We start from the raw sequence: 27,805 nt of genomic DNA, 5'->3' as shown, positions 1-27,805 counted from the left end.
GGATTTCAATAGAATTGAATAAAAAAAAGAAGAGATGTCACGGAGAGGGGAAGCTGCCTTATAAGACGAAAGCACCAAAGAACAAGGGTGGTATTCAAAGGGACATAAGCCGTATATGATCACGAGCTGTATATTCCATTGGTGAATCACAGACTTGGGAACATATGGATCTCAGCCAGACACATGCTGCAGAGAAGTCTAGGTATGGTCTAGTCCTGTCCAATGCGGACCATGTAACCATACAATAGATTCTAAAGCCAATTGCGAAGTTAAATGGAGTCAGTCCGGATGGCTTTTGTTTGGAATACTTCCAAGTAACATAGAGTACCTATTTGGCATGATGTATTTAATGTAATTGATGTACTGCGATGTAATATGATGTACCCTAAAGTGGCTTGACGTAGTCGGAATGCGGGGAAAGCTAGGTGGCGAATCAGCTTACTTAACTCAATGACGGGGATAGTATGTAGTCTTGAAGGCATTGGTTGAGATTCTAGAATTAAGCTATGAATATTAGAATCGGTTAATATGAAGGGTAGCTTCTCGAATTCTAAAATAATGTAACTCACCAAAGATTCAATATACACATCCAACCCTAACCCTCACAGCCTCGCCACCTTTCCAGTATCGGCATCCCTCAACCTCTTCCAAACCCTAACACCCTCATCTAAAGCCCCATCCTCCCGAATCTCAACATCTCCATCGCTCTTCAACACTCTAACCATTTTAGCCCCAGAAGTGCCCCATCCAAACTCCTCATAACCCATAACAAAGCGACCCAGAGGGCCAACAAAAGCATCTTTAATAAGGCTCTTCTCACCGTCCTCCAACGACTTCCCATTTCCAAAGAACCAAATAGGGTAATCCGACGAATGTGTAACCCCCCACTCAACCGGCATAGCCTCATCCATGCACTTCGCACGCCACTCAATGCGATATCGATACAATAGCCGCGACGCATCAACAGCACCAGAATTCCGTGTCAGCGCATGCGCAAGACCACGCTGCATTTGGTGCACCTGCATATCGGCGTAGATTCTACCCCACGCATCATCAACCCAGTCCTTACAGTTGTCTGGCAGTTTCCCGGACGGATAGTATTGTGCGATGACCGCGTCGACAATGTGCTCCGGGTAGTCGGCAATGAGGCGAGTGCGGAGTGCAGAAAGCGTATTGCCCTTGGGAGGGAACCATGTGCTGTAGAGGAAGCGCTCGTCGGCACATTCGCCGATCATAATGCGGACATTGCGGGAAAGTATCTTGCGCGCAAAATCGCCGCTATCAAGGCTTGTGAAGAGGGCTGGCGAGATAAAGTCCCCATCTGTTGTTGGTCGGAATTGATGAATTTCGATGGTTTTCGCTGCGTCGAGGAGTCGCTTCGCGGGGATCGAACGTAGACGAGCAAGCTTCTCACTTGCTGGGAGGGATCGTGGGATGTCCAAAACAGCTAGAAGCTGGTCGAACTGATTCTGGGTCTCCGCTGGGTGCTTTGGTTGCACGGCTGGGCTGTTAGACCAAATACAGGCCTGGCGGACGATTGATTTCTCCTCGGGTTGACGGAGATCGTACGCCAGTTGGTGAAAGACGGAGTTGGCACCGGCTGAATATCCCGAGATGGTAATGTTATTAGGATTGCCCCCAAACAGCTGGATGTTTTCCTTTATCCATTCTAGCGCGAGTCTCTGGTCCCAGAATCCGTGGTTTCCAACCGTCTCCCCGGCCGAAGCAGCATCTTGCTCCAGCTCGGACGAGTATAGGAATCCAAATAAATTTACCCGATATGCTGGCATCACGACCACAGCTTTGAAATTCGTCTCACCGATCAATGCAGCGGCATTGAATGAGTTGGGTGTCCCAAATTGAAGCCATCCGCCATCTTCGGAATCAATCAGCACTTTTCAATCGCCTGCTTGGTGGAGATTACTCACGAATGAAAACAAAGACAGGCCAACCCCCTGCCGGTGGTTTTCCAACAGGCGTCCAGATATTACACTGGAAACAATCCTCACTCCATGCATCTGGATTTTCGGGCGATAGATTCAGGAAGCCCGGCTGAGGACACAACCCCGCTCCGCCATTGTGGTTACCCGGCGCATTCTTGCTGCCGTAGCTGAAGGAGGTTGGGAGGGGCTTCGCACGGCGCCAGCGCTGGGAAGGAGCGAGGCCATATCGAATGCCACCGAAGTAATGGCATAGATCCCGGGAATTTGGAGAAGGCGCCGAAATCGTTACTCCCTGAATTGTGCCGCGGTGGGCAAGATTTGTTAGGTGCGGGCGGCGGATTGTTTCCATATTGACGCTAATGTTTGGAGCTGGAGTTGGGAGTTGTACTTGTAGTAATTATAGGTTCGTTGGTAGGATTATTTCAGCCTCGGGGATAATTTGGTTAATGCGGATAAACAACTAAGTCTAAATGACAATATTCAGGGTCCGATGGGAGTCTCTCGTCCTTTAAAACACTGGCCATTGATTCCACAATTCCGGAAGATAAGTTGTAGCCGAGAGATAAAGAGGCGATTGGATCTCATTGGTGAGGGGAGACGAGGAGATCGGCAATTTGCAATTGGCGTCAAAGAGAGAGGTAAGAAAGGCATTTGCGGGGAGAACGGCTAGGTCCGCTCGGGGCCAGATTTGGCAGCCGAGGTGCTTATCTACATATCTACATATTTATGTATCAATGATCGCTACCTAGGTACATCTTGGGGCCATAAGACTCAGAACTAGAATAAATTCCTAAGAGAATGTGAAGATGGTCTCTCGATTGATTTTCAGAAGAGGAAAACGATGTGGACTTCGCCTTGTCCAAATTCCAGACCATTAACTTAACCAAGAGAGATACCGCAAGGATGATCCCGCATGAGACGGTGCTTATTATGGCAGCCTTGGTATTGGTGGTGTAGAAGAACTCTCCTGGTGAGTATTCTGGATTCATTAGTGGATATAAACGGGAATCTAGGCAAGAGTACACACGAGGCCTTTGCATGCCTCCAGCGCTCGCCCGTTACACATAGACACCATTTGGGCCATCCAAAGAATTCAAGATCCCAGGAAATAATCGAAGGTTTATTGACTACGCGTTGATTGCGTCTTCGCAAATTGCTAACCCACTTCTAGCCCTTCGCCGCTCCTCTCCCACTTCCTCTACCTTTCCCATGTCTGGTGCTCGGATGCAGACCATTACTGCTCCTACTCTGGCTCTGCTGAAGTGTGCGAAATGGCTCTCCATCGTCTGCACCTCGATATATATGCTCCATGCGCCAAATATCAGAACTCTCGAAATCAGACAAGACCCCTCTATGCAGCTGTTGGGGTTGCGTTAATGATTGGAGCCCGCGTTGACGAAAGATTCAAGGTGTCGCCTCTACTTCGCGCAGAAATGGTGCAAAGACCAGCTCACTATTTGTGAGAACGAAACCGGGACGTGTCCGCAGCATATAAACTAAATTAGGCCGTGCGACATGGCTTTCCCTTTTCCGTTTCAGTGCTCGCCCCTGAGTATTACATAATCATCAATATTTAGTTAACTACCTCTTAACTAGTTAGTTACTGAGCAATTATGTAAGTAGATGGCTCGCTCACTGAGCGTCATTCGGCTTCTGGCGAGACGCTATCTAGAGTGCTAGATGGCCGAACTTTTAGTTCTACTCATGGTGTCTAGGTGCATGGACCAAGACCATTTCCTGTTCAATGGAACTCAAGTATGCTTGTCCACATGGATGAGTCAACCTGAGTACGGCCCAATTTGCCCTGAATGACAGAGTTCTCTATGCCTTTGATGCGGAAATTATGGTTACTGGAATTTTGACTAAAGAGGTCACTATGTTCTCATGTTTCATACAATCTAGACAAATTCACTGCTTTGATTCTCACCAATACATTCCAGTCCAGTAGATCAAGATAGCTCCTTCATGCTGCATGATTCTAGCCTGCTAGTCCAATTCAGCAAATTGAACCCAATGATTATTCCGTGTGCTCAAAGAGTAGTATCTATAACAAAAATTGGAAGAGTTCTCCAAGGATAACGTAGTGCACATGACATCCAGTTTATCCGCAATACAAAATTCTCACTGCAGTTCAGGACGAGTGATCTCGTCATTATCTCCAGCGCTCTTTGAGACGTATTTGGTCTTCAGATGTTGAATGATCACTCCAGATAGACCACCAACCGTTCTTCCTTTCGAGATCTCTATCAGACTGACCTCGATGCCCAGGTTCCGACGAGTCCAGCTCCTGATCTCAATGGACAGTAGCGAGTCAATTGCCATATTGGCCACTTGTTCATCGTCCATGCCGCCTGCCTGCGCCAGATGCCGTGTAACTAGCTGAGCAATCTCCTTACGGATGGTCACTTCGGTATTTGGTTCGTCCAGAACAGCCGGATTCTGTTCGACATTCTGCAGAAGAGACATGAGCTCGTCGTTTCTCAACTGAGCAACTTGCTCCCCCTCGGTCTCCAAGTTCAAATACAAAGCAAATCTCGCCTCTGGTACCCACATAGGGCGGCATTTGGGACTCGAGGTAGGCTTGGTGTTGCTTAGTCCGGCAATGACGCTACCTGATGGGCTTTGCAGGCATGACTGGGTAATGGTGAGCTGTAAAGCTTCTATCACGTCCCTTTCCACTAACATGCGGAATGAGGCAGCACGGCAGAGCTGTAGGGAGTTGGCGTCACGGCTCACTAAGCCAGCATCTTCAACTGGTCCGAGTCTCAGAACAGATGAGGGCAAGCCTATCTGCCGCCGGTATTGGGTGAAGCTGTCTAGGAAAGTGTTGGCGGCGGCATAGTTGGTCTGGCCAGTATAACCACAAGTTCCAGATGCTGAGCCAAACACCACGAAAAATTCAAGGCCCTTCTTAGGCACGGCATGATGTAAGTTCCAGGTTCCTTGGACCTTGGGTTCAAGGCATGAGATCCATTCCTCATAAGTCATTCTGGAAAATGTTCGATCCTTTGTATAAGTTGGTTAGCATTCGTCAATAACACAACTGCCGTCTCTTTCTCTTACCCTCAAAGCCAACGACATTTGAAGAACACCCGCAAGAGGCTTCTTGCACTGCGAGACAGCTCGATTCACATCATCTATGGAAGTCACACTGCCAGCCACACAAATCGCCTTGCAGCCTTGTACCTCAAGCTCATGAAGAAATTCCTGGTCTTCCTCAGACTTTCCAGCACTTCGAGACAAGTATACCAAGTGCTTTGCTCCTTTTTCCACCATCCAAGTTGATACCACACGCCCAAGTCCACCAAGACCCCCAACAAGCAGATACGATGCGTCTGTAGAGAGAGAAAACCTAGGTTTTCCCACCGAGCAGTTAAGCTGCTTAGGATCACTAGGCATCTTCACCAAGATCTTACCCATGTGAACACCTTGTTGCATATATCGAAATGCATCCACAACCTCCGTCGCATCAAACACCTTCACTGGGCGAATGGGTGAAATCCTGCCCTCTTTGTACCAATTCAAAAATTGAGAGATCAGTCCTTCAAATACTTGGGGGTTTTCATCACCTATCTCGTTGAGGTCCACGCCAAAAAAGGCTCGGTTCTTGCCAAACGGCATCATACTAAGCACCCCGTTGGTCAAGAAATCCCGCTTGCCGAGCTCAATCATTCTCCCGAACTTGGCTACACATTCCCACGAGGCATGTAGTAACTTTCCGGCTAGGGAGTTCAGAACAATATCTACTCCTCGACCATTGGTCTCCCGCAAAATGGCGGGTAGGAACTCGGCACTCCTAGAGTTGAAGATCCTATTGCGGGAAATGCCATGATGCTCCATAAGATATTGGACTTTCTCTTCGCTCCCTACGGTGGCAAATATCTGGCGAAATTAGCTTTGCGCCTGAGAGCAGAGATACTGCCACATACCTCGGCGCCGATTAGTTTGCATATATGAATAGAAGCCAAGCCAACACCGCCACAGGCCGAGTGGATCAATACAGTCTAATAATGTCAGCGCGTGGATAAGGCAATGCATATTAGTTGTGCTCAGACCTGATCCTTTTTCAGCATGCCTAGGTGAATCAACGAGTATATTGCCGTCGCATATACAGACGGCATGGTAGCCGCATCTTCAAGAGACAAGGTTCTTGGAAGCTTGGAGCATCTCGTTTGAGATGTCACAATCCGATCACCGAAAATTCCGGAATTGGTCACAGCTACTCTATCGCCCGATTCCAAGCTGACCACGTCAGATCCGACGCGACGAACGATACCGCTGCCTTCAATGCCTAGACACTCTTTGTCCCCAAACACACCCATGACAACCATGACGTCCTACAAGCTGGTCAGATCCCGTACCCCTGAGTTCTTCCTTCTGGACGAACAACATACCCTAAAGTTCAAAGCAATGTAGTGCATGTCGACTTCAACCTGGTCGTCTGCCAACTGTAACTCATCAGTGGCGGTCCAGTGGAGCGTATCGACCAGACCATATTCATCGATATCCAGCTTTTTGGGCAGTTCTTTTGGGTGATGGACAGGTTGCATCTGCATCGGGGATCCCCAATGGCACCGGCTCACATTCACAGTACCTTGTTCAAAAGTAAATTCATACTCTGGGTCCATTAAGGAAATATCGGGGGACCTCTGAATCTTTTCATAGACCTGTACAAGTGCATTTGCTGCAGAATCGTCAAAGCATTCAGTTTCAAAGGTTGATATATCTAGAGTCATTTCGTGCCTCAAGGCCCGGACGAAACCCAGGATAAACCCGTGATTAGGGTCTGTGCAGCTGGTCTGAGCTAGCCTGGTCACCCAGAGGAATTGGCCGCGGTCCGCTTTGGTGATATATTGTTGAAGATCATCAAATCCCTGTGCGCTCATGTTGGAGAGAAATGGGCTTGTTGATTCCAACAGAGAGATGATACATTTGTTAGCTGGCGGGTGGTCAGCTAAAGTGCCCCAATCGACTGCATAACCCTTGGCACGGAAACAGTGGGCGACCTTGATTGCCCAGCTGTCTCGACGATCATCGATCAAAAGTAAGATCTCTTTCGGTACAAGTGGTACTTGAATGACACTTGAAAGCATGGTAAAGTTATTCTGATATGGTGGGTCCAGGTCGTATATCATGGCTTCATTGCCTTTAAATCCAGCTGCGCGTAACTGGCAGTCCCATCTCTCCGGCGAGACATAAGGCTTGTTAGGTCTTTCGTCATTCTCTCCGAGCCACCAGCCAGGAAGAATCCCCTATTCATGGTCAGCGTGTGCATTTAATTAGAGAACTTGCAGTATATACCATGATATAGTCGGTTACCAATATGTCTGTGAATAGTTGTGTTAGGCCTTACGATCCCCGAGCTTCAGCAAAATATTCATACCTGGGTGTAACTCGTGAAGCAGCAAGCGTCCTTTAGGCGCGAGAAGCATGTGAACATGCGCCAATGATGTTGCAAGTCGAGGGGTGGCATGAAGAACCTAAGTTTGTGAGAAGACATCAAAGAGGCAACAGACAAGTGCTCACATTGGAAGCAATGATAAGGTCAAAACTATGCAGGTCAAATCCTTGTTCTTTGGGGTCCTTGGTGATATCGAGAACTTTATAGTGAATATTTTTGTAATCGGCAAACTTCTCTTCTGCGGCCACCAAGAATCCCGAAGAGACATCTGAGAACGTATATGTGGAAAATAATCGCGAACCCTCACGGGTTCGAAGATGTTTCAATACTTCTTGAGTGGCACTTCCTGTTCCAGCACCAATCTCCAGGATACGGACTCGAGGATTCGAATGGCCTATAAGCGATAGGAAGCGACTCCAGTCACACATTGGCTGTAGCGCTGCATAATATCTTTCCAAGCGTTGATCGGCCATCAGAAGATCCAGAGATGTAGTCTTGCCACTCGCAAGGTCCAAAGAATTGTCGTAAACGACCCGCATACATTCTGAGAAAACAGCGAGTGTGGCTCCTGGGGTCTGGAATGGTAGGAGGAAGGCTTCGATGAGGCTGTGCCGACTCGCTGAGTTCATCTGAGCCCACTCTAGCGATTCTGGAAACATTTGACTGTTCCCTTCACGAATTTTCACAGCCTCAGAATTGACCCAACTCTTCCACTTCACAAGGTGTGGTATCGTAGGTTCGACACCAGAAAGTCGATCACCAGTCTCCAGAATGTAGAGAAGACTGACTTTTGCCAGGACAGCTATTGCATGCTTAGATATAGTCTCATGATCTGACTCTGCAAGCCTCATGGGAAGCAGCGCACTCGTGGGTAGCAAGTCAATGTCCGGCTCCCACCTGATTTGCGAGATCAGTGGAATACTGCATTCTCCGGCGTTGTGGTGATCCAAGGCAAAGAATTTGGCTTTTTTTAGGGATAGTGAAACGATGTTATCGCTGATTAAAGTGGCATCTCCAAATTGATTTCCTCTCCCTCCATCACTGACCTGGACCCCAAGATTCATCTGTGAGATAGAGTCTCGAACATAAAGCTGCTCAATGGCTGCTGGGATGACAATTCGGTCGATCTTGCGGGCTATGCCATTGACCATTGCAACACTCATCAATTGCAAACATTGGTCAATCACGGTTGGATGGAGAGTGTAATGACTGACTGGAGTAGCACTCTTATTGCAAATCCTTGCACTAGCCATGTGCTCTATAGGACTGACTGAGATACCATCCAAACCTTGGAATTGTGGACCATAGTCCAGACCGTACTGGGCCAAAGTCTTGTACCATTTCTCCGAGTTGACTGGACGAGCATGGCGCTTTATCTCTCTTGTCTCTGGTGCATGATCGTAATGTGCCCTGACTTCACCATGGCAATGTTTGATCCATCCAGTCCCATCATGTGTAATGATTGTAAAGGTATACCAGTCAGAGTCAACAAGGTCATTGAGTTTCACTGGTCTCAAAGTTGTGATGAGCTCAGTAGGTTGTCCGTCCTTCAAGGTAAGGGGCAATTTGAAAAAGATATTCCTTATTGAGTAATCTATGCCACTGATGTTGAGTTGCCGAATTGCTTCGCCTGCCATAGCGATGTATCCAGCAGCTGGGAAAATAACTTCTCCTTGAACGACATGATCCCAGATCCATGGTACATTTTCTAACTGCAGCATATTCCTCCAAGATGGCTCTAGGTCAGAGGATTCCGCAGTTCGCGCTCCCAGGATCTCATGGTGAGGCATGGAGCGTAATCTCCAGTCGCGGGCTGCACGGGTTTCATGCCAATATCTTGTATTATGTAGCCAAGGATAAGCTGGGAGGTCTGGTAAGGTGGTACCAAAACCATTGACCATCAACAGATCAATTGGGAAGCCATTGTTGTAAATAGAGCCTGCAGTGGAGAGTAACATAGACCGGGAGTCATGATCGTTCCGAGTAAGTGTTGGGATGTAAATAGGGTCAACTTTCAAACTCTCAGCTTGGAAAATCTGCCGGAGGGGTCCTGAGAGAGCAGAATGTGGTCCTATTTCCAGAAATCCTGGGTTCTGCAACTCTCGAAGAATGCAGCGGACTGCTCCTGAGAAGAGGACCGGAGACTCCAAGTTACGCCGCCAATATTTGGCGCTGAGCTCATTGGGATCTGTGATGGTTGTGGATGTGACGCTCGAAAACATTGGAAGCATATCCTTGTCATGCTCAATATGTTGCAAAATAGCAGACTCATACAGAGCTCCAGGTGCATGCATATGATCTGCGGTCGAGTTAGGATGTTATTTTATGGTGAACTGAGCAGTTGGTTGAGATTCTTACAGGAATGATACCCAATATTCACTCGGAGTCGCCGACATAGCACGTCTGGGAGGTCTGCCTTTATTTTTTGAATCGCGCGCTCGATCCCTTCCTTGTCCCCAGAAAGTGTCACGCTCTGCGGACTGTTCTCACAGGCTACAGCGATACTGTTGTCCAGGAAACGGGCGACATCATCACGATTCAAGCCAACGGCTACCATAGCACCCTTCCCTTCCTCGTCTCTGCATATCTTCCCGCGATAATATGCAATTATGATAGCTGATCTTGCTGTTATGGCACCAGCTGCGTAGGCTGCAGCAATCTCTCCACTGGAGTGTCCAACAACTGAAAATGGCTCAACTCCCCAGTTTTTCAGCAGGTTGACCAGCCCTATCTGGAGCGCAGTACAAAGGGGCTGGGAGAATTCAGCCTTGTTGACACGACTGGCATCTCCCACCTTGCAAAGCTCATCTGTACTGGCATCAGTATGTCATTCTCATCTTTGAGTGCTGGGTCGCTTACGCTCCAACGACCATTCAGGAGAATCGCTCAGCTCCTGTAAAACTTTATCTAGATCCTTTATATCGTTCCTAAATGCATCAAATCTATGCATCAAATCTTTCCCCATGGCTGGCCACTGCGCACCCTGACCAGTGAAAGTCCAAATCAGCCCGGACGATCCAGCTTTGCGGGCCTGGAGCCATGAAAGATCAATTGCCTTATCGGGCCGGGTAACTGCAAATGCGCGGTATTCCAGGTGCTCACGCCGAACACCGAGAGTATAGGCCAAATTGTGCAACTCAGCTGGGTGGTTTTTGGCGTATTGGGCGACATCCTGAGTCCTGATTTGCAGGCTGTCTGCACAATTTGCCGAAACAACAAAAAGTCGAGCGCCCGGGCATTCAACAAATTCCCGCTGACTGTCGCCACAAACTACTGAACTAGAATCTAAAATGACATGTGCATTGGCACCTCCAATTCCAAAGCAATTTACACTGACTCTCTCGGTGCGATCCTTCGGCCATGGCATTTGGTTCAAAGGAACTTGGAGTTTGGCTTCTTTGAAAGGGATATTAGGGTTGGGTGCGTCAAAGAAGATGTTTGGCGGTATTGTCTTGTGTTCGAGAGAAAGAACAGCTTTGATCACACTGGTAATCCCTGACGCACCCTCTGAATGACCTACATTGGGTTTGACCTACCGTTGTTAATGAATAGTGACCACGCATTGATAGCAGTACTCACTGATCCGAGAATTATTCCGTTCTGGTTGAATAACTTTGCCACAACGCCGGTTTCTGCGGTATCCCCGATAATAGTACCGGTTCCATGGCACTCAAAAAACGCTGTCTGGGCAATGTCGCCAAGCATCGCCTTCTCGTAGGCCTTTCGAATGAGCTTCTCCTGCGACAGGGAGCCGGGTGTTGTGATGCTCGGGGTATGCCCATCACAGTTGGTCGAGGTCGAACGGATGATGGCTCGGATGGGATCATTGTCTCTAAGAGCATCACTGAGGGGCTTAATGTAGATCGCATTGATTGCTTCACCTCGACCGTAGCCATCTGCCTTCTCATCAAATGTACGACACACCCCCGTTGGTGACAAAACCAAGTTGCTGGACATGGTGGTAGTCATCGTGGGTGTCAAGATGAGATTAGTCCCCGCAACAATAGCTGACGAACATTCTCCGGAATACAATGACTGACAGGCCTCGTGTAGGCCAACAAGCGATGCAGAGCAGCCAGTTCTTAGAGTCATACTGTAGTTTGATATCAGCCATCCACCCGCCAATCTATGCCTAGCACGTGTCCACAGACCTTGGCCCCTGGAGATCAAATTCATACGAGACACGATTTGCAAGAGCAAAGTCACCTGTTCCTAGTACATGATACCGGTCGACACTCTGGGGATCCTTGCTGCCAAGATCCAACCAGTCCTCACCAAAGCTCCCGACAAAGCATCCGATGTCTTTACCTCGCCAGTTGGTCACCCCAGCGCTTTCAAAGCACTCCCACACAATTTCAAGCAGCTGTCGTTGTTGGGGATCCATTCGTGCCGCCTCATATGCACTGATTGAAAAAAATGACGCATCGAAGTGTGCGGGATCTTGCTGTAAAAAGTATCCGCGCTTCGCCCTCACAGAGTTAGGTTTTGACTCATGATAAAACGAGTCAACCTTATAACGAGACTCCGGGACCTCACACAAACCGTCTTTCTTATCGATCAGGAACTCCCAGAACGCTTCCGGGGAGTTTACCCCGCCAGGAAGTCGCAAGGCCATACCCGTGATCGCAATTGGGGGACACCCCTTTCCGCCATGTGCTGCTAGAGTAGGAGGATTTTCTGCAAAGGATTTGCAATAAGAGGTGGAGAAGACAGCCTGATCTGCTTCATCCATCCGAAGCTTAATTACGTCCATCTTCTGATCGGGCGTAGGTTCGATGGTAGAGGATATTGCGGGCCGGAGCATGGTGACAAACAACGAAAAATTTGGATAGTTATCTAGATCCAAGAAGAATTTTAAGGATCTGATTCGAGCTCATGCTTTGTGGAATCTGGGGAAAGCCAATGGTTTTGGAAAATAGGGTTGTATGTGGCAAGGGTTGTATGCGGCAAGGGTTGTATGTAAGGGGAGCCGCACTGCATGTCGGTGTAAAAAAAACTCAGCTCACATTTATGCGAGAGTGCACTGTGAAGAGAGTGCACTGTGAAGAGAGTGCACTGTGAAGAGAGTGCACTGTGAAGAGAGTGCACTGTGAAGAGAGTGCACTGTGAAGAGAGTGCACTGTGAAGAGAGTGCACTGTGAAGAGAGTGCACTGTGAAGAGAGTGCACTGTGAAGAGAGTGCACTGTGAAGAGAGTGTACCACGTTAGGGGTGCGGTCCCTAAGCAAGGAGAGCAGTGGGTGGTGGAAGAAATATCCCTTATCTGGCTTTCCCAGTACCTTCATGCTCATCAAAAGTAGCAAATTATTTATACATCAATTCCCACGTGTAGCCCAAGGTAAGTTGTGGCATTTTTGCAATTTAACCACGCTCCAGTTGCTCCAAGCAACCTATGTAATGATCTAATTGATCTATCAGAGATTACGAGAATGGATAGTTACAACTATCAGCTCCAATATTCGACCCTTGCGATCCCATAACTATTCATTCAAATGTCTACTATACAAAGAACCATTCTCAAATGGCAGCGCGCCCCGCTTCAGCCAGCTGTGAGCGAGTTTGGACTGTCGCTCGACACGGCGCTTTAAGAAGGCCTCTGGGTCGTGATCACCCAAGTCGAGGCCCAAGGGGCCCTTTAACTGCTTCAAGTGGGATGATCGCGCGCAGTCAATCTTCCAGTCGCGCCAGAATCGTTGGATCATCTGGAAGAAATACGGTGCCAATGAATGGCTCTGCTGGAACTCTATCTTTTGGGCATCTTCTTTCACTTCGCGTGGAATATGGCGGTGAAACCGGTTGCCCATTTCGCCACATGTCCAGGTGGCGTACAGGTCCGCAGCAGCGTGGACAATTCCTGTCGTTCCTTGAGCAAGGTGGGCCAAACATACAATCGCCACCAGATCAACAGGAATCTCATCGCAGATTGGATGTGTTGGGAGCGTCTCCTCGAGTTGCAGTAGCCCGTGGTTTCGATTTCCCAAAATCAAGTGGATAAAGGAATGGGCTGGGGTCGCCCCATCTCTGCCGTACAAAGGGTAAGGGTCTTGAATGGCGGGTGCAATAAACGAAGGCCGCACGATCAGGATGGGAAACGCGTGGCCGCCGTCCAGGATCAGACGCTCGGCTAGATGTTTAGCTAGGGCGTAAGGGGCAGCGAATTGATCGGTGGCGGCTGATTTACCCGTGGCGATGATTGTATCCAATTCCACGATCGGGTTCGGATGCAAGGGGTAGATACGCTCCTCGATCGAACCGTCCGGGAGGAAGCTGTTCACATATGTGGTCGAAATCTGCAAGAAACACTGTAGTCGAGTGAAGCCAGCCAGAATAGTGGTCAAGGTCAGATGTGCCGTGCAATTGGGCAGAATTGTTTCTGACAAGCTTTGGTGCAGAGAGATATCACCTGCGCTGTTGATCACCACCGTGACCTCTTGCTTGAGGAGCTCGAGATCGGTGGCTGATAAAGCAAGATCGGGTTGGGTCATATCGCCCACCATGAAATTGACTTTACCGGTATCCAGGATATCGTCTACCTGCTCTGGCATAAAATGCTCCCATTTCTCAACGGCTTGTCGGATAGAACCTCGAACAAGCACGAAGATTTTGGAAGTTGGAAGTTTGAGACTCAGCTTGTAAAGGAGACAGCCTCCCAGGTTGCCGGTGGCGCCTGTCAAGAAGATCACCTGTCCTCGGTACCAGTCCGAATCCATCGCGATAGATTCGGTTTGGTTGGTGGAGCGTTTCTGACAGGAACAATGTCAAGACAACTCTGGGGCAACTTGTTGGGGAATCAATTTGCCAACACAACAAGGCAAACTCATTGGTCTTCAGCGGTGAATGAAATGTAGCCCCCTTACTCGGACTTTTCAGGCGAGGCTCATACCTTGTTGTACCCCCTTCTTGAGGGCAGGAAATGCTAGCGATGCTTGGATAGGCTAATAATTGGGGACAACCACCCAATGTTAAGTTATTCACCACCATCATTTAATTCAGGCTTCTGCTGTCCAGTCCTCAAAAATTTCCCTCAAAATTTACCGACGCCCACATAACGAGGGTCCCACACACATTTGTCCGAATTCTTCAGATTCCAACATTGCTCATGAATTAGGTCAACATCTACGATTTAATAGGTTTTGTGTACCAAGTAAATGTATTTAATACTAGTTCCATAAGAAACACCAGATCAGTCCTCTGTTTTCTTCAGATGCTTACTTAGTCGGCTATAATTAAAGTAAGGTAGGTAACACGCGATAGATTTCCCCAGAGGTTGAAACCCCTAATTAGAAAGTTTGCATAAGCCAATGGACTGCATGTGCGGCCTGTGCACATCGGTACTGACCCAGCCCTGCCACTTGGCCCATCCTCCTATCCGTAGCGAGATCAAGATGCAGCTGCGCCATGCTTGCTGGCTTCCTAGACGTGCGTATCTAGGATGACTTGAGGGATGCACTTCATTTCGTCACGCCTGCACTGACGCCTGTACCCCGAAGGCACTTGAAGACCTCTGGCACACGTCAGGCACGCGAGGTGATTGTAAACTATCCACTGATCTGGCAATAGACCAAGCGTGTATGTGCAAGTCGTGCGAGAATTCTCGCGTATTTTGCGGCCTCGGGTGTTCACGTTGCTGTCGAATTTTGATCTTGTCTTTGTTCTCACAGGGATCCTAGCTGTTCCCGCCCCTTCCAAAAGTCTCATAGCCATGCCAACAACAGCAATAGGTTTGAACGGCGTAAGCTCAAATTCATATTGCGGATCTGCATGGTATCCCTGGCCATCCACGCCATTGACTGATAACCCTTCGATCTCCAAGTATAGCAAACACGCTGCGATGGGAGCACTGTAGGCAAGGAACCTGGATTCCATGAAATTTTTTTAACATATTTCGGTTTTAACAAGCCCAAGTGAACCGATCCACCCTTCCTCAGCTACCGAGGGTCGTGATATAGGAACAAAGGAGAGCATGAACTAGCTTAGATTTTATGTAATCTGAACTGGGACGATGGCTAGCTGATGGCTCGTAAATCAATAGACACGGGGCTCACGGAAAATTGACTAATGTTCTTTACTTTCTCCGGCTAGATTGCTAAAATTTACCTACGTTTCTATTTCACAATTTTTCAATTTTCAATAAAAGACAACAAAAGAGTCCATCTGCTTTTGTTTAGCACAGTATAACGCAGTTCACAAGCGAGTGGCACCGCCCCCTACCCCCACCCAAAACCATCGTATTAAATGCGAGATGAAATGCAAGATTTCACGACCTTTTGACTCCATAACCATGACTTAGGCGTAGACAATACGTGTTAAGATATAGGACTGTGATTCATCACGTTTAACATGGTGTTTAGAAGCAATATGTTTAACTGCATCTATATCCCTTATCTCGCCATCTACAATCTCCAATCAGTCTGAGTTGTCATCTTCACCCTTACGGCTAGCTTGAGCTTTTGCCGATCTATTCTAGGATCTTGAATTTGACTGCAGCGTGAACTGTACACCAGTGAGCATCGTCTCATCTAACTTGGCACACAGATTACCTGCAAATAGAGGGTGCCAATTGAAAGAAACGGAAATGACTCACCAGCGAACTGAAGGCCATCTACTCATAACACAACAGAACAGCTCTCTCTTATCTGGCTTACCTCCGTTTCCGTTAGTCTCTACCCAGTTTTGCAATGTGCTTGAACCAATGGTCTTGAAAAAAAGGCTAAACCGAGGGATGCCTAAAACGGGATGGGAACAAGGCCCATGGGTCTATTTGCAAAAGTATTCCCGTTCTGCGGGCCCTTGCATATGTTGTTATAGGCGTGGTATTTGAGCTGTTTTACGGCATTTCCTCCCTTTCCAGTTAGTCATATAGAAAACAACCAGTGGTGCACCTTCCAAGATAACTTATATATGTGGTTTCTCGAAGACAATTGTTACCCGCTACTTTGTCTTAGATTTCTCAATCCCAGCAACCACATCATCGCCCGCATCTAGCGACCATGGAATCAATTCAAGATCGCCCTTGCAAATGTTCGCGGCTTGATTGCCTGAAATCCGAGCTTGAACACTACTGGCGACACATTGATTTGGTTCATGTCTTGGTCTTGGTTATCTCTCCCGTCTTCCTCTGCCTGGCCACGCAGTATATTCATTTTCAACGGCAGACAGCTCTATGGACATTGTTTCTCTTCCCCGTTGGCAACCTTGCCATAACAGCAGGTATCTATTCTGACCACGTAGCAAAGCAATATCGGCTTATCATTACATAGGCTATCACCGACTCTGGGCCCATAAAACTTATCACGCGAGTTTGCCGCTGCGATACTTCCTTGCCATCGTCGGGGCAGGAATGTTTCAATGGTCTATCCTATGGTGGTGTACTCATCACAGGAGCCACCACCGCTACACGGATACTAACAGAGACCCGTACAACGCCCGGAGAGGGTTTTTTTATTCCCACATGGGCTGGCTTCTCTTCCCTACACCCGAAAAATGGGGAGCAGTTGACGTGTCGGATTTGAAAAAAGACACGGTTGTGGTATGGCAGGACAAGTATTATGTCCCGCTCGCTAGAATGGTATCCATGTTGTTCCCTAGTATGGTTGCCCATGTTGGCTGGAATGATTGGCAAGGGGGTCTCCTCTACGCCGGTGCGATCCGAGTTTACCTCGGCTTGCACTTTACTTTTCTAGTCAACTCACTGGCCCACTGGATGGGAGACCAGCCCTATGGGGACAAATTTACTCCACGCCAAAACCTGCTGGTGGCCATTATCACGTGTGGCGAAGGGTACCACAACTTCCATCATGTCTTTCCCTCCGACTACCGAAATGGTGTTCACTGGTATGATCTGGACCCGACCAAGTGGTTCATCTGGTCGTGTGAACAACTTCGGCTGGCATCTCAACTCTCCCGTATTCCTGATCGGGAGATAGAATATGCGAGGAATCTTATGTTGAGGATGAGCTGCGCTGGGCCTGATACCTATACCATCCCGCTCGACAGTCCTACAATGACCTGGGAAGAATTTGAGAGGCAAGCCAAAGCGGGTCGGTGCTTAGTATGTATTGCTGGGTTTGTATATGATTTAATAGACTTCATGCACGATCATCCAGGAGGGCCCAAACTAATTCAACAGGTGGTTGGGAAGGAGGCGACGTCTGTATTTTATGAGGAATTTCATCATTCACCTCATGCCACCAATCTCCTGGCAAGCATGCGAATAGCCACGATTCATATAGGGAGAAGCCGGAATAAAACTTACAGGATGACGAACACATGATCTTTGAACTATAGATCAGTTCTATATTTCTCCAGTTTTCTAAAAATATCGAGGCAGATATATCTGAACTGTTTCTATTTCACATGGCCAGCGCCTGTGTGGCAGGGGAGGCTCGAGTTGCGATTTTATGTATATACGTACCCATGAATTACCCACAACCTGCCAAGAACTTACGAGCAAATCGAGTACACAAATATAGGTGTAAAACAAAATGTTTACTTATTTTAGCTTGTGCGATATTTTACATATTACTTTTGATTCATCCTCTTGGCGGAAGTCAAGTTTTGTCCGTGCTTTAGTGAGTCCTACGCTAGTCTAGTCCAACTGTATAGCAATCAAAGGTTCAAAATCAGTCAATGTTCTCGATATAAATTGAGAAACCTAATAATTAAGTCTCTAATGGTGAAATTTTTATGTACATAACTCAAGCAAAAAACGAATTTGATAGAAAAATTGGCGTTTGAACTATGTTCTGGATAGTTCCGCATTCCTTCACCATCCCCTGCTTACCCGATGTTCTTACTGTAGATACACTTGGGGAAGCTTTCTGTTAGACTATGCAACGTACTCCTCATGCTAGAGGCCTAAATTCCAAGGTCAGCATTATCTTGAACTTGAATTAAATTGTAGAATGTTGTCTTACCACTACTTAATTATTGAATTTTCAAGTTACATATTATCTAGTCGACTATATACTCCCCATAATAAACAGACGCGTGAGTATATTGCTCTCCATTCCAAATAACCATTGACAATTTGTCTTCCATTCTTTCATGTCGGCTCCATTCCAACCCGGAAAATCCGAATGCTTTTGATGTAGTTATGTGAGAAGCACTATGCTTCCTCCATTGGCTGGGCTGGCCCCACGTTTATATACCCTACAACCTGCATCCTTCAGCTCGTATGTGGATGCCCCGATATCTCACCAAATTTTCACCGGCAGCTCACCGGATACACCAGCTTTTAATTCCTTCAACTTCACGCACGCTATCTTAGTCCTGCCATTATGCGACTCGGTCAGCCATTGACTCTTGCATTCGCAACATGCCTCGGCGTTTCTCCGGGAGTGGTGGCTATAATGGGCACTTCTTGTATCAGTGTTCTAAAATCCATGGGCCAAGTGCCTGGACTTTTGCTGGAGAACGTCCGACGGCAGTCATGCGAGGCCGGCTGCGAGCCGAGGCTAGACATCTGGGACAAGTACGCGAAGGAAGCTGTTCTCCGCCCTCTTGTTGAAGATGGGGCCAAACACTGTGAAGCTCCTGAGAGCCAAGAAGCAGTATTCAACTTTTTGGACCAAATTTTCCAAAAAATAAAATTGCAGTGCTCTGAGAAACTCAGTAGCGAGAGCCACTTTTGTGATCACCCCGAGAGATTGAAACCGTTTGTGGACTGCGCCAAGGCAAACGCGATTCCGAACTCGATCAGCTCCCTGCCCATGGTACTTCCCTACATGTCAGAGCGAACATGCAAAAATACGAACGACTACGCAACAAGCTCCCAGTTGTGGGAGCATGATTTCCCAAAGCATCTCGCCAAGTACATTCATCAATGCCATGAGCTATGATTATGAGATATTCTTATGGGCAATTGTAAGTACTGACCTCCAAGGACCCCTGTCAAATACGGTTTCGGAGACAAGAACTGATTAGACATCAGATGTACGTTATGTCTTCCAATCTAAGAGGGTAAATGTATTCGATGACGAGAGGAAAGGAATGGACAGGTGGAGGGTTGACAAAGCACAATGGAGGAAAAACAGAACAGTTCGGCTTTCTAGGTTATACATTTGTAGCGGAATTTTGTTAGGTTCAAGTTTTTGTAAATGCAAGGCTTGGTTTGATGCCCATTTTTTGATAGGAATGTTATCAGGAATTCTGTTAGCTCTCCCCAGGGGCAACCCTACAGCATAATATGACGTCAAACAGAAACATGGAGTAGAGAGCCGTTCAGTTCTTTAACACTAATTTGAGCATATACCGTCTCGTTCAAATAAATACATTGGCTCATGCCAGAGTCTGTTAATTGACCATACTCAATGATCAGCCCCATCTATTTTATTCCGCAAATCTAACTTTTCCGCTTCCCCGCCTCAATAGTTGATGAAAACTTTGATGAGTCTCAAGGGTACTTTGCCAATGTCTCATAATGGGTTTGGAAATTAGACAGATGTTGTTGTTTTAAATTATACTAGCAGGCTAGAATAATGCAACATGAAGGAGCTATCTTGATCTACTGGGAACTGTCATTCCCGAGATCGGGGTAATCGGGCTTTACTCAGGTTTCATTAGCTCATCTCTGTGGACGAGCATATCTGAATTTAATGGGACAGAAAAATGGTCTTGGTCTATGCACCAAGCTAGGAATTGAATCCTGGAGGACTGTATGAATGGACAATTAACACACTTAAGGATACAAGGCATCTTCTATTCACCGATCAAGATTTCTCATGTGTCTCAGCAGTCATGAACTGCAATCCTGTCTCTAACCGTCCATACTTTGCATACAGATAGTCCAGCAGGTAGTATTCGCGTGGTCTCCAGGGATGAGTGTGCCCAGTCTTTAGCATACGATCTTCGGCTGCTTTGACATAGGTTGACTTTAAATTGATCAAACTCTGGCTTTTCATGCCCTTGGCATTTGCAAGATGAGGTACAGCTGCACTCTTGCCATGCCGAGCTAAATATTTGAGCAAACGACACATGAGCACCGTATTGAGATCCGCACCCAGCGTCCACGTCGTGGTCGGATACCCAATAAGACAGAAAGCGTTGGGAATGTCTTGCAACATGAGTCCATTCCATACGAACTTGTTTGAAATGTCGCAAGCCTTTCCATTTATGAATAGCTGCACCCCACCCCAAGCCTGCATATGAAGTCCTGTTGCAGTGACAATTATATCTGCAGGTAGAAACTCTTCCGTATCGAGGAGGATCCCCATGTCAGTGACTGCTTGGATGGTGGCTGTCCTGACATCGGCACGGCCCCTTTTGAGACTGGTGAAAAAGTCACCACCTGGGGAGACGCACGGGCGCTGGTCCCAGGGAGGATACTGTGGTTGGAAATGTGGAGTTGAGCTTACATTAGCTGGCAATTGAGCACGCATGAGAAAGCAGAGGATCCATTGCGCGGTTCGGGGCATGGATCTGCAGAACCAGTAGAAAAGCTGAAGGCCAATGATCCAACCGATACGGAGCAAGCGCGAGGGAAGCCAATTCAGCCAATCACCCCGAGGAATGGTGAGTATGTACGATGGGCTTCGTTGCAGCATGGTGACATGGGATGCCTTCTCAGCGAGCTTGGGCAAGAGTGTTATAGCAGTGGCGCCACTGCCAATAACAATGATCCTCTTTCCAGCATAATCAAAGTCTCGGGGCCAGAACTGCGGGTGCAGTACATTTCCGTTGAACTGCTCTATTCCTGGTATTGTTGTTGCCAATGCTTTATCATATCGGTAATAGCCGGTCCCGAAGACCACATATCTGGCCTGTAATTGCTTTATAGTACCGTTGGTTTTCAGGGTCCATCGTTGGCTTTTGTCGGACCAGCTTGCTGCTGTGAGCTGATGATGAAATAGAATGTGCTGGTCAATTCCATGTGCCACCGCCGCGTCTCGGATATACTGGGCGACTGAAGCTCCCTCGGCGAATGGGCGGCCTGTCCAGGGATACCATGGAAAGCTCAAGGTGTAGCAATCCGAGTCGGCGCGAATTCCAGGGTAACGAAACAAATTCCACGTCCCTCCTATATCCCCTCGAGTCTCGATGATTGCGAAGTTCCAGCCAGGGAATTCACTTTGGATGTGGTGGGCAGTGTTAATTCCAGATAGTCCAGCCCCAATAATCACGATATCCAGACACGAGTTCACCATAATAAACGATAAACGGGGTGGAGTCTAAGCAGAAATTATCTTCTGTACCTAAAACTGTAAGGTATATGGTAATTTATTCCAAATATGCAAGGGGCAATTGATACGGGAAGCATCATTCATCAAATCCATACCTTGTCCATCTCCCTCGCGTTGAATTGATCATAGGGCCATTATAAGTGAAAGCACCCTTTGTGATGATACATGGACCTCTCTTCCGCTTGCCTAGTCGTCTAATGGAGTGGATTGCGACATTGCCCGTGGACGGGCACTATTTAACGCTAGAGCCTATGGGACTTGAGTATCTCGGTAGACTTACACAAACCCCAACCCACGATGGGCACGCCCACGAAAGTCCAATATGGCATAGAATACTAGTCTTGGCGTTCATAAAGCTGCTGAATTTTCAAATAATTGACTGAGGGTTTGTCACAGCACTGTAGACTTCAACCAGTGCAGCACCCCAGCTGCCGCGGACTAGAAATTAGGTACGCTTTTGTTTTCTAGAGCGCCAGCTTTTTTCTAGTCCGTGCCAGCTGCAACCCGCCAGTGCAGTACTCACTAATTGCTGAGGCAAATCCCCAGCGGTGAATCTTGGTGCGGGAACCTCTTTTTTTTGTTTACCCGTCGCGACGAAAATGAATGCGGGAAATTCCGAATTGGAGTTAAGAAAACATGATTTTGTGATTATCAATCAGGGTATGCTCATGTCTTGTTTGAATTTCATCTGCTTTGCAGAAGTGTGTTGGGCTTTTGGTCAAAGTCAAAACATGTCTAGCGGCCGCGTTTCCAAGGAAAAATGCATAGACAGGTATAGCTTATGATCCGATAGAAGCCTCCAATCAAGATTATTATTCTAAAAGTGTTTGCTAGGGTCAGTCTAAACATATCAATCTCAGAAATTAGGTGATCTGGGTCTCACCCTATGTCTAAGCCAAACCTCGCGAGTATGTACCCGTTGAATTGTGCGGCGGACTTGATATCGTATAAATGAGAAAAGGGCAAAACATGTTTTGTAAAATATGCCTCTGCAAACCAGGTCTAAGAATCGGTGTGAGTTACAGTGAGTCGATGCATATTTGAGGAGGGGGGAGAAAATTTGCTGCACTCACCCCTGGGCAAAGGTACCAAAACCACTCGAGGTGCCAAGATTTGACAGTTGAAAGAAGAGGACCATAGCCATTACAAATCCCCACAACGAGGCAAGTGAGTAAAGATATCAAGAGGGCGTTCTCACGCCGAGCCATCGAGGCTACCATGGAGGCAATTCCGAAGACACCTGGTAGAAGACGTGGTCAATAACAGAATGACTATCCATCCGACGAAATCCAGGACCCAACCACCCTAACTTACAATAGAAATAAATCATGTTCATCAGCAACAAGTCTCCGAAGGATACGATTGGAGTTGCCAGGATGACGTAAAAAGACGTAAAGTGGAGCGAAGATAGAGCGATGCATGGAAGAGTCGATAGGTCCTTGCCTAGGAAAAAAGCACTTCTGGAATGACCAGAATCAATTTCTCGAAAAAATACCTCTCCTATATTCGATTCGAATTAGTGATTATGTTGTTTAATAGGCGGGGAATATCACTCACGCCCACCCCCGAAAATCTCAACACCTGCTGGGACAGCCGCAAGGCCTTCATTGTAGCTATAATCAGCTAAACCATCGCCTAATTAGATAAGACTGTGAAGACATACTTATAGCTAAGGTTGATAGCAGTGCGAGCTGTGTAACCAAGGTATAGTCAACGGCACTGGAAAGTAGCTGAAAGGGATCTTTGAAGACTCCATGGAACAGGTGGCCGTCAAACGTATATACGGCGAGCCCAATCATTAGTCCGGACGCTGCAGCAACGAAATGTATTGTCATCAAGACAGTATATCGTCGACATTGTTGGCTGCTTTCACGACAGAAATTGAGCCAGAGTTGTCGATACCATGGTGCCATTCGTGACATCACTTCTGCTGATATCCTCTCTAAGGCTTCTCCAGATGTACGGTCATTGACGACTATAGCTGTTGGCACATGCTCCATATCCAAATCGATCATTGGGTTGACAGATGAAATTATGTCCAGAAGTGCGTCGGCAAAGTTGTAGGAATCTGAGAACGTATATCCTTTGGATGTGAAAAATGCTTCAGCTTCTGCAGCATTTCCGAGGAAGACCTGTCGTCCTGAACGAAGAAGGAGAACATTGTCCAGGATCTCAAAAATGTCTGCTCGGGGTTGATGCATAACGCAGACGATTGTGACTCCCATGGTGGAAATTGTCTTTAGTATCTTGAGCAAAGATAAAGCCGAGGAAGCATCAAGTCCAGAAGTTGGTTCATCCAAGACTAATGCGAGTGGAGTGGCAACAAGTTGAATTGCAATACTCACCCTTTTGCGTTCCCCGCCGGAGAGTCGACACACCCTGCTATTTCGGATATGGAGTAAGCCCATACAGGACAATATACAAAGAACGTGTTTTTCAATAGAAGCTCTAGTCCTGGCCCCTGTGAGACGAACGCGAGCTGAATAAAGCACACTCTCTCTGACAGTAAAGTCACTTAAGACTGAATCATCTTGAGGAACGAAACCAATCAGATGTTTGAATCTGGGCAGAGCCACCTCCACTCCATTCAAAATAACAGATCCGCATGACTGATGTGTTCTTCCTGCTAACACTTTGACAAGGGTTGCTAAAAGATGTGTTTTAGCTTCGCTCTTAAGATACGCGTCCAGAAAAATATAACACACATTTGCCAGCGCCAGATGGGCCTAAAATACCAAGTAATGTGCCTTTTGGAACCATACCTGTGATACCTTGAAATATTGGGGTTTCTTGGTTTTTTGGAAGAAATTCGAGATCACGAAATCCAATGTCGATACCGAGAGTGCTAAAGCTCGAGTTCTGCCTCATAGAAGAGGAGAAATCTACGGTTTCTGGAGAATGGTCGGGACTCTGGTTGTCTATAACCGTAGCTATAGCCGCAGGATCGCTGATTGAGTCAAACTGATATCTTTTCTTTTCCTTCAGGCGTATCTTGACCAACGTTTGCTTTAATGCGCTTCTCCACTTGACGGGAATATTGAAGAATAGGGATAAAGCAATGAGAATAACATCGGCAATTATCAAAATGAGAAATCCAAGTAAATGAAACTCTCTCAAACTGCCATTGGGGCAAACCGACAATGGCATGCAACGAATGGGTTCTGTTGTTCCCAGGGGGCAGAAATGTCGTGAAGGACATTCGATCCGCTCCCGGCCTCCAACCGGGCAGTAAAACCTGGCAGGGCACACCATGGGCTCATAGATTCCTTGAAAGTTGCTGCATGTGTTCGAGAATTGCTGAAGCCGTGTTACCAAGCAATCAGAAACTGGTGGACAATATTCTGGTGGGAACTCATCGGTGTTATTAGGACCTGACAAAAGTAAAAAGAACCAGATTAGAATCAGTATGTAGAGTAATGGAGATTGAAAGAAAAAAGAGGAAAACTATGACCACGTACAAAAAAAGCCCTCGATGCAAACATGAGAGGTTGCGAGTTGAATTGGGTCTCCTCCAGACCGGCATCGTGTGCTGCCTGCCATCGTCGCCATCTCAAAGTTATGATGACAAGACCGTATTATTTTCCCCAACAGGGTACACTGAAGAAGTAGCCACCTGAAATAGCCCAGGGGATCTCTTTTTTGCGTCCAGTCGAGACGCAACTGCTTCAAGATTACATTCCTGCATACCACTACTTTGTTCATGTTGATATGCCTTGGTATTTCATTCTATATTGTTCTGCCACGTTCATGGGTACTATCCATTTCTTAGGGCTAGACTTTTCCCCCAAAAGCTTGTATTCACGAGCTCCTGATTCCTGGCATTTCCCTCACCCCTTAGCTAGCCTTGCTTTACGCGCATGTCAGCGCCCAGCCTAGTCTAACCATTTGACACGGGACCCGTCCAGAACTAGATCGTGCAATAAACTACGATTCTGTATGGAGTTTTTCGTTTCTCCCCCAGAGAAAGAGCGGGCTCCGCAACCCGACATGTAGTAATAGCGATATCAGAGCGAGTTCAATGCAGGTGAAGTTATACCGAGAGCCCCGGCGGTATTGTGCTTGGACCCCAGGAGAAGCTACTGTAACGGCTCGAACAACAATGAATATCGCGTAGGAGATTGCTGCTTATCCAGCGTTCTAGGCCCAGTGTGAGGTAGTATCCGACACTAAAAGAAGACCATTCAGAGAATTCGATGCCAAGGACGTGCGATTACTTCAATGACTTGCGGTAACCAAGATGCCAAGTTTCTGTCTGTTGGGGATCGGTGTGACATTCTGATATGTCTATCCCTACATTCTTTCCCCCTGCATGAGCATTGTAATATCTACAAAAACTGGGCAGGTCTCACATCACTTGTTGCAACAATTAGTGTCGCGCATCCGCCTCTGCCACACCCTGCGGTAGACTGCATTGGAGCGGACAATACACCCTCCTTTCTTCAGATTCCTAGGGTTTGGGACCGGAAATCAAAATTAACACTCGAGTATTTTCGATCAAACTTGGACGATCATCGACTTTATATTTAGGTAAATCCCTCACTGATGAAGCTCAACACAGATTGATCACTTCTATCTTTTGAATTTCGAACGATGGAACCCAACCCAAATCTGGAAGTCTTCAAGAGACATACAGTTTTCCTGACAGGAAGTACCGGTGCCCTTGGCGCTTGTCTTCTGTATAAACTTGCCGTGCAACTTCCCACGAGCAAAATTTACGTTCTCATCCGCTCATCACCCGACGTTGCCCTCAGCAAATGGCGACGTTTATTGCAGGCCAAATTTGAATCTGTCATCAAATCGGAAAGAATTCACTTTATTCGTGGCGATATGACTCAGCCCAACTTTGGCATAGAAAACTCTTCCATGGAAAGGTTGCGCCGAGAAGTCACACTGATCTTCAATACTGCGGCAAATATCACTTTAAACTCTGAGATATCCGAAGCTATTGCAGAAAACTGTTTACCAGCCTTGGAGCTTGCACGTATTGCGTCTGGATTTCTTGTTTTGGGGTTATTTGTCCAGATCTCAACCGCCTACGTGAATAGTTTTCTTCCCGATGGTGAGATAGAGGAGAAAGTCTACCACGTTTCGGACGACGATCCTGAAGACGTATTGGCGTCAATTCTTAGTTCTGGAAGCTCGAGTGATACTGATCGATTCGCTTCATCCTACGCTCATGCCAAATACCTGCTGGAGCGCCTTCTTCTCCAAAGACATCCTGCCCTTCCATTGATGCTTCTGCGCCCAGCATGTTTTGGCCCTTCAATACGCGATCCATACAGATTGTACGGCCCAGACAAGTCACTTCCTTTGAACAAATTTGCACAAACCTTTATCGCTTTACGTGATCCCGCGCAGATTTGGCATGCTACCGAGGGATCCAAAAGTGGAACCAACGTTTTGGACGAAATTCCCGTGGATTTCGTTGCGAATGCTTGCCTTCTTCATGCAGCGAACAAGACGTACGGAATTGTCCATGTTGGTTCCGAACTTAGCGTTTCGCGTACTTTCGATGACTTTCTCGCCCTTTACCGACTTGTGATTCCACGAGAAGACCAATTATCTGGAGTTGTGTTTGTACAAGACCGAGCCCAGGATCAATGCTTTCTAGCTGATCTAGTCAAGGTTGCTACGCGTAATTGGAAGTTCAATTGTAGTCGCTCTAAGTGGATCAAAGGAATCGGTGGCCCGTTGTCTTTAGATGTTCCTGCTGCTGAGGTGGAGGAACTCCAGAGAGAAAATGTCCGGCTCTTATACCACAAGGCAAACAGTCGAATGCAAAAGCTCTGAGAAACATGCCTTTTTGAACCTTTATTGCTCCTTTATCGGTTGAGTTAAATAGAATAGTTCTCTAGATGGCTCCATTTGCTACAGGCATCCCTTCACACATTCGATACTGCAAAACTCATATATCTTCGTTCAAAGCAGATGGACTACAAAATTTGTGGTAGATTGAATCACCCTGGGTTCTCGTTACTCGCCGGATGACTTTCGAGAGTGATACCAGGGATTTTCAGGAATACCATCAAATGGCGTCTGCAGGTGTCGAGGTGTATTTGGACAGTCTCTCGATATAGATGTAGTTCTAAATCTTATTTCTTTGGTTCCAAATTCCTCTGAACTACAACTGACAATCCAGCAAGATCGTTATAGAATAAAAGAAGAGAAGGTAGAAGAGAAGCGAAGTGGAATATTCTTAGCTCCTAGAAAAGAGAGCAAGCAGCAGCATCAGGGAACTGCCTGATAGCAGGGCAAATACAATACATGAATAGAGGCACTAAT

General features: G+C 47.1%; 8 protein-coding genes across 8 annotated transcripts; 3 read left to right on the top strand and 5 right to left on the bottom strand.

The window, feature by feature from the left end:
* Positions 1 to 602: 602 nt before the first annotated feature.
* On the bottom strand, positions 603 to 2,292 carry N7529_008145 (putative carboxylesterase; the record flags this gene model as incomplete). Its single annotated transcript, XM_057243672.1, has 2 exons — positions 603 to 1,876; positions 1,929 to 2,292. The coding sequence occupies 2 exons, from the start codon at positions 2,290 to 2,292 to the stop codon at positions 603 to 605; spliced, it is 1,638 nt and encodes a 545-aa protein (XP_057095210.1).
* Positions 2,293 to 4,064: 1,772 nt separating this feature from the next.
* On the bottom strand, positions 4,065 to 12,148 carry N7529_008144 (Fum1p; the record flags this gene model as incomplete). Its single annotated transcript, XM_057243671.1, has 12 exons — positions 4,065 to 4,949; positions 5,007 to 5,825; positions 5,873 to 5,947; positions 5,999 to 6,280; positions 6,338 to 7,195; positions 7,245 to 7,270; positions 7,297 to 7,423; positions 7,470 to 9,643; positions 9,703 to 10,152; positions 10,204 to 10,876; positions 10,924 to 11,437; positions 11,496 to 12,148. The coding sequence occupies 12 exons, from the start codon at positions 12,146 to 12,148 to the stop codon at positions 4,065 to 4,067; spliced, it is 7,536 nt and encodes a 2,511-aa protein (XP_057095209.1).
* A 675-nt stretch (positions 12,149 to 12,823) lies between these two features.
* On the bottom strand, positions 12,824 to 14,053 carry N7529_008143 (uncharacterized protein; the record flags this gene model as incomplete). Its single annotated transcript, XM_057243670.1, has 1 exon — positions 12,824 to 14,053. The coding sequence occupies one exon, from the start codon at positions 14,051 to 14,053 to the stop codon at positions 12,824 to 12,826; it is 1,230 nt and encodes a 409-aa protein (XP_057095208.1).
* Positions 14,054 to 16,333: 2,280 nt separating this feature from the next.
* Positions 16,334 to 17,616, top strand: N7529_008142 (acyl-CoA desaturase; the record flags this gene model as incomplete). The annotated part of the gene is made up of 2 exons (XM_057243669.1): positions 16,334 to 16,553; positions 16,604 to 17,616. The coding sequence occupies 2 exons, from the start codon at positions 16,334 to 16,336 to the stop codon at positions 17,614 to 17,616; spliced, it is 1,233 nt and encodes a 410-aa protein (XP_057095207.1).
* Positions 17,617 to 18,622: 1,006 nt separating this feature from the next.
* N7529_008141 (uncharacterized protein) lies at positions 18,623 to 19,183 on the top strand (the record flags this gene model as incomplete). The annotated part of the gene is made up of 1 exon (XM_057243668.1): positions 18,623 to 19,183. The coding sequence occupies one exon, from the start codon at positions 18,623 to 18,625 to the stop codon at positions 19,181 to 19,183; it is 561 nt and encodes a 186-aa protein (XP_057095206.1).
* Positions 19,184 to 20,053: 870 nt separating this feature from the next.
* N7529_008140 (flavin-containing monooxygenase) lies at positions 20,054 to 21,487 on the bottom strand (the record flags this gene model as incomplete). The annotated part of the gene is made up of 1 exon (XM_057243667.1): positions 20,054 to 21,487. The coding sequence occupies one exon, from the start codon at positions 21,485 to 21,487 to the stop codon at positions 20,054 to 20,056; it is 1,434 nt and encodes a 477-aa protein (XP_057095205.1).
* Positions 21,488 to 23,072: 1,585 nt separating this feature from the next.
* Positions 23,073 to 23,748, bottom strand: N7529_008139 (ABC transporter; the record flags this gene model as incomplete). Its single annotated transcript, XM_057243666.1, has 2 exons — positions 23,073 to 23,158; positions 23,187 to 23,748. The coding sequence occupies 2 exons, from the start codon at positions 23,746 to 23,748 to the stop codon at positions 23,073 to 23,075; spliced, it is 648 nt and encodes a 215-aa protein (XP_057095204.1).
* Positions 23,749 to 26,113: 2,365 nt separating this feature from the next.
* Positions 26,114 to 27,313, top strand: N7529_008138 (uncharacterized protein; the record flags this gene model as incomplete). The annotated part of the gene is made up of 1 exon (XM_057243665.1): positions 26,114 to 27,313. One exon carries the CDS (start codon positions 26,114 to 26,116, stop codon positions 27,311 to 27,313), a length of 1,200 nt encoding a protein of 399 aa, XP_057095203.1.
* Between the last annotated feature and the right edge of the window lie 492 nt (positions 27,314 to 27,805).

The sequence above is a fragment of the Penicillium soppii genome (genome assembly GCF_028829465.1).
Source record: "Penicillium soppii strain IBT 18220 chromosome Unknown utg000006l, whole genome shotgun sequence".
Lineage (NCBI taxonomy): Eukaryota > Fungi > Ascomycota > Eurotiomycetes > Eurotiales > Aspergillaceae > Penicillium > Penicillium soppii.
The sequence above is the reverse complement of the archived record's forward strand: the minus strand, read 5'-3'. Positions and strand labels throughout refer to the sequence as shown.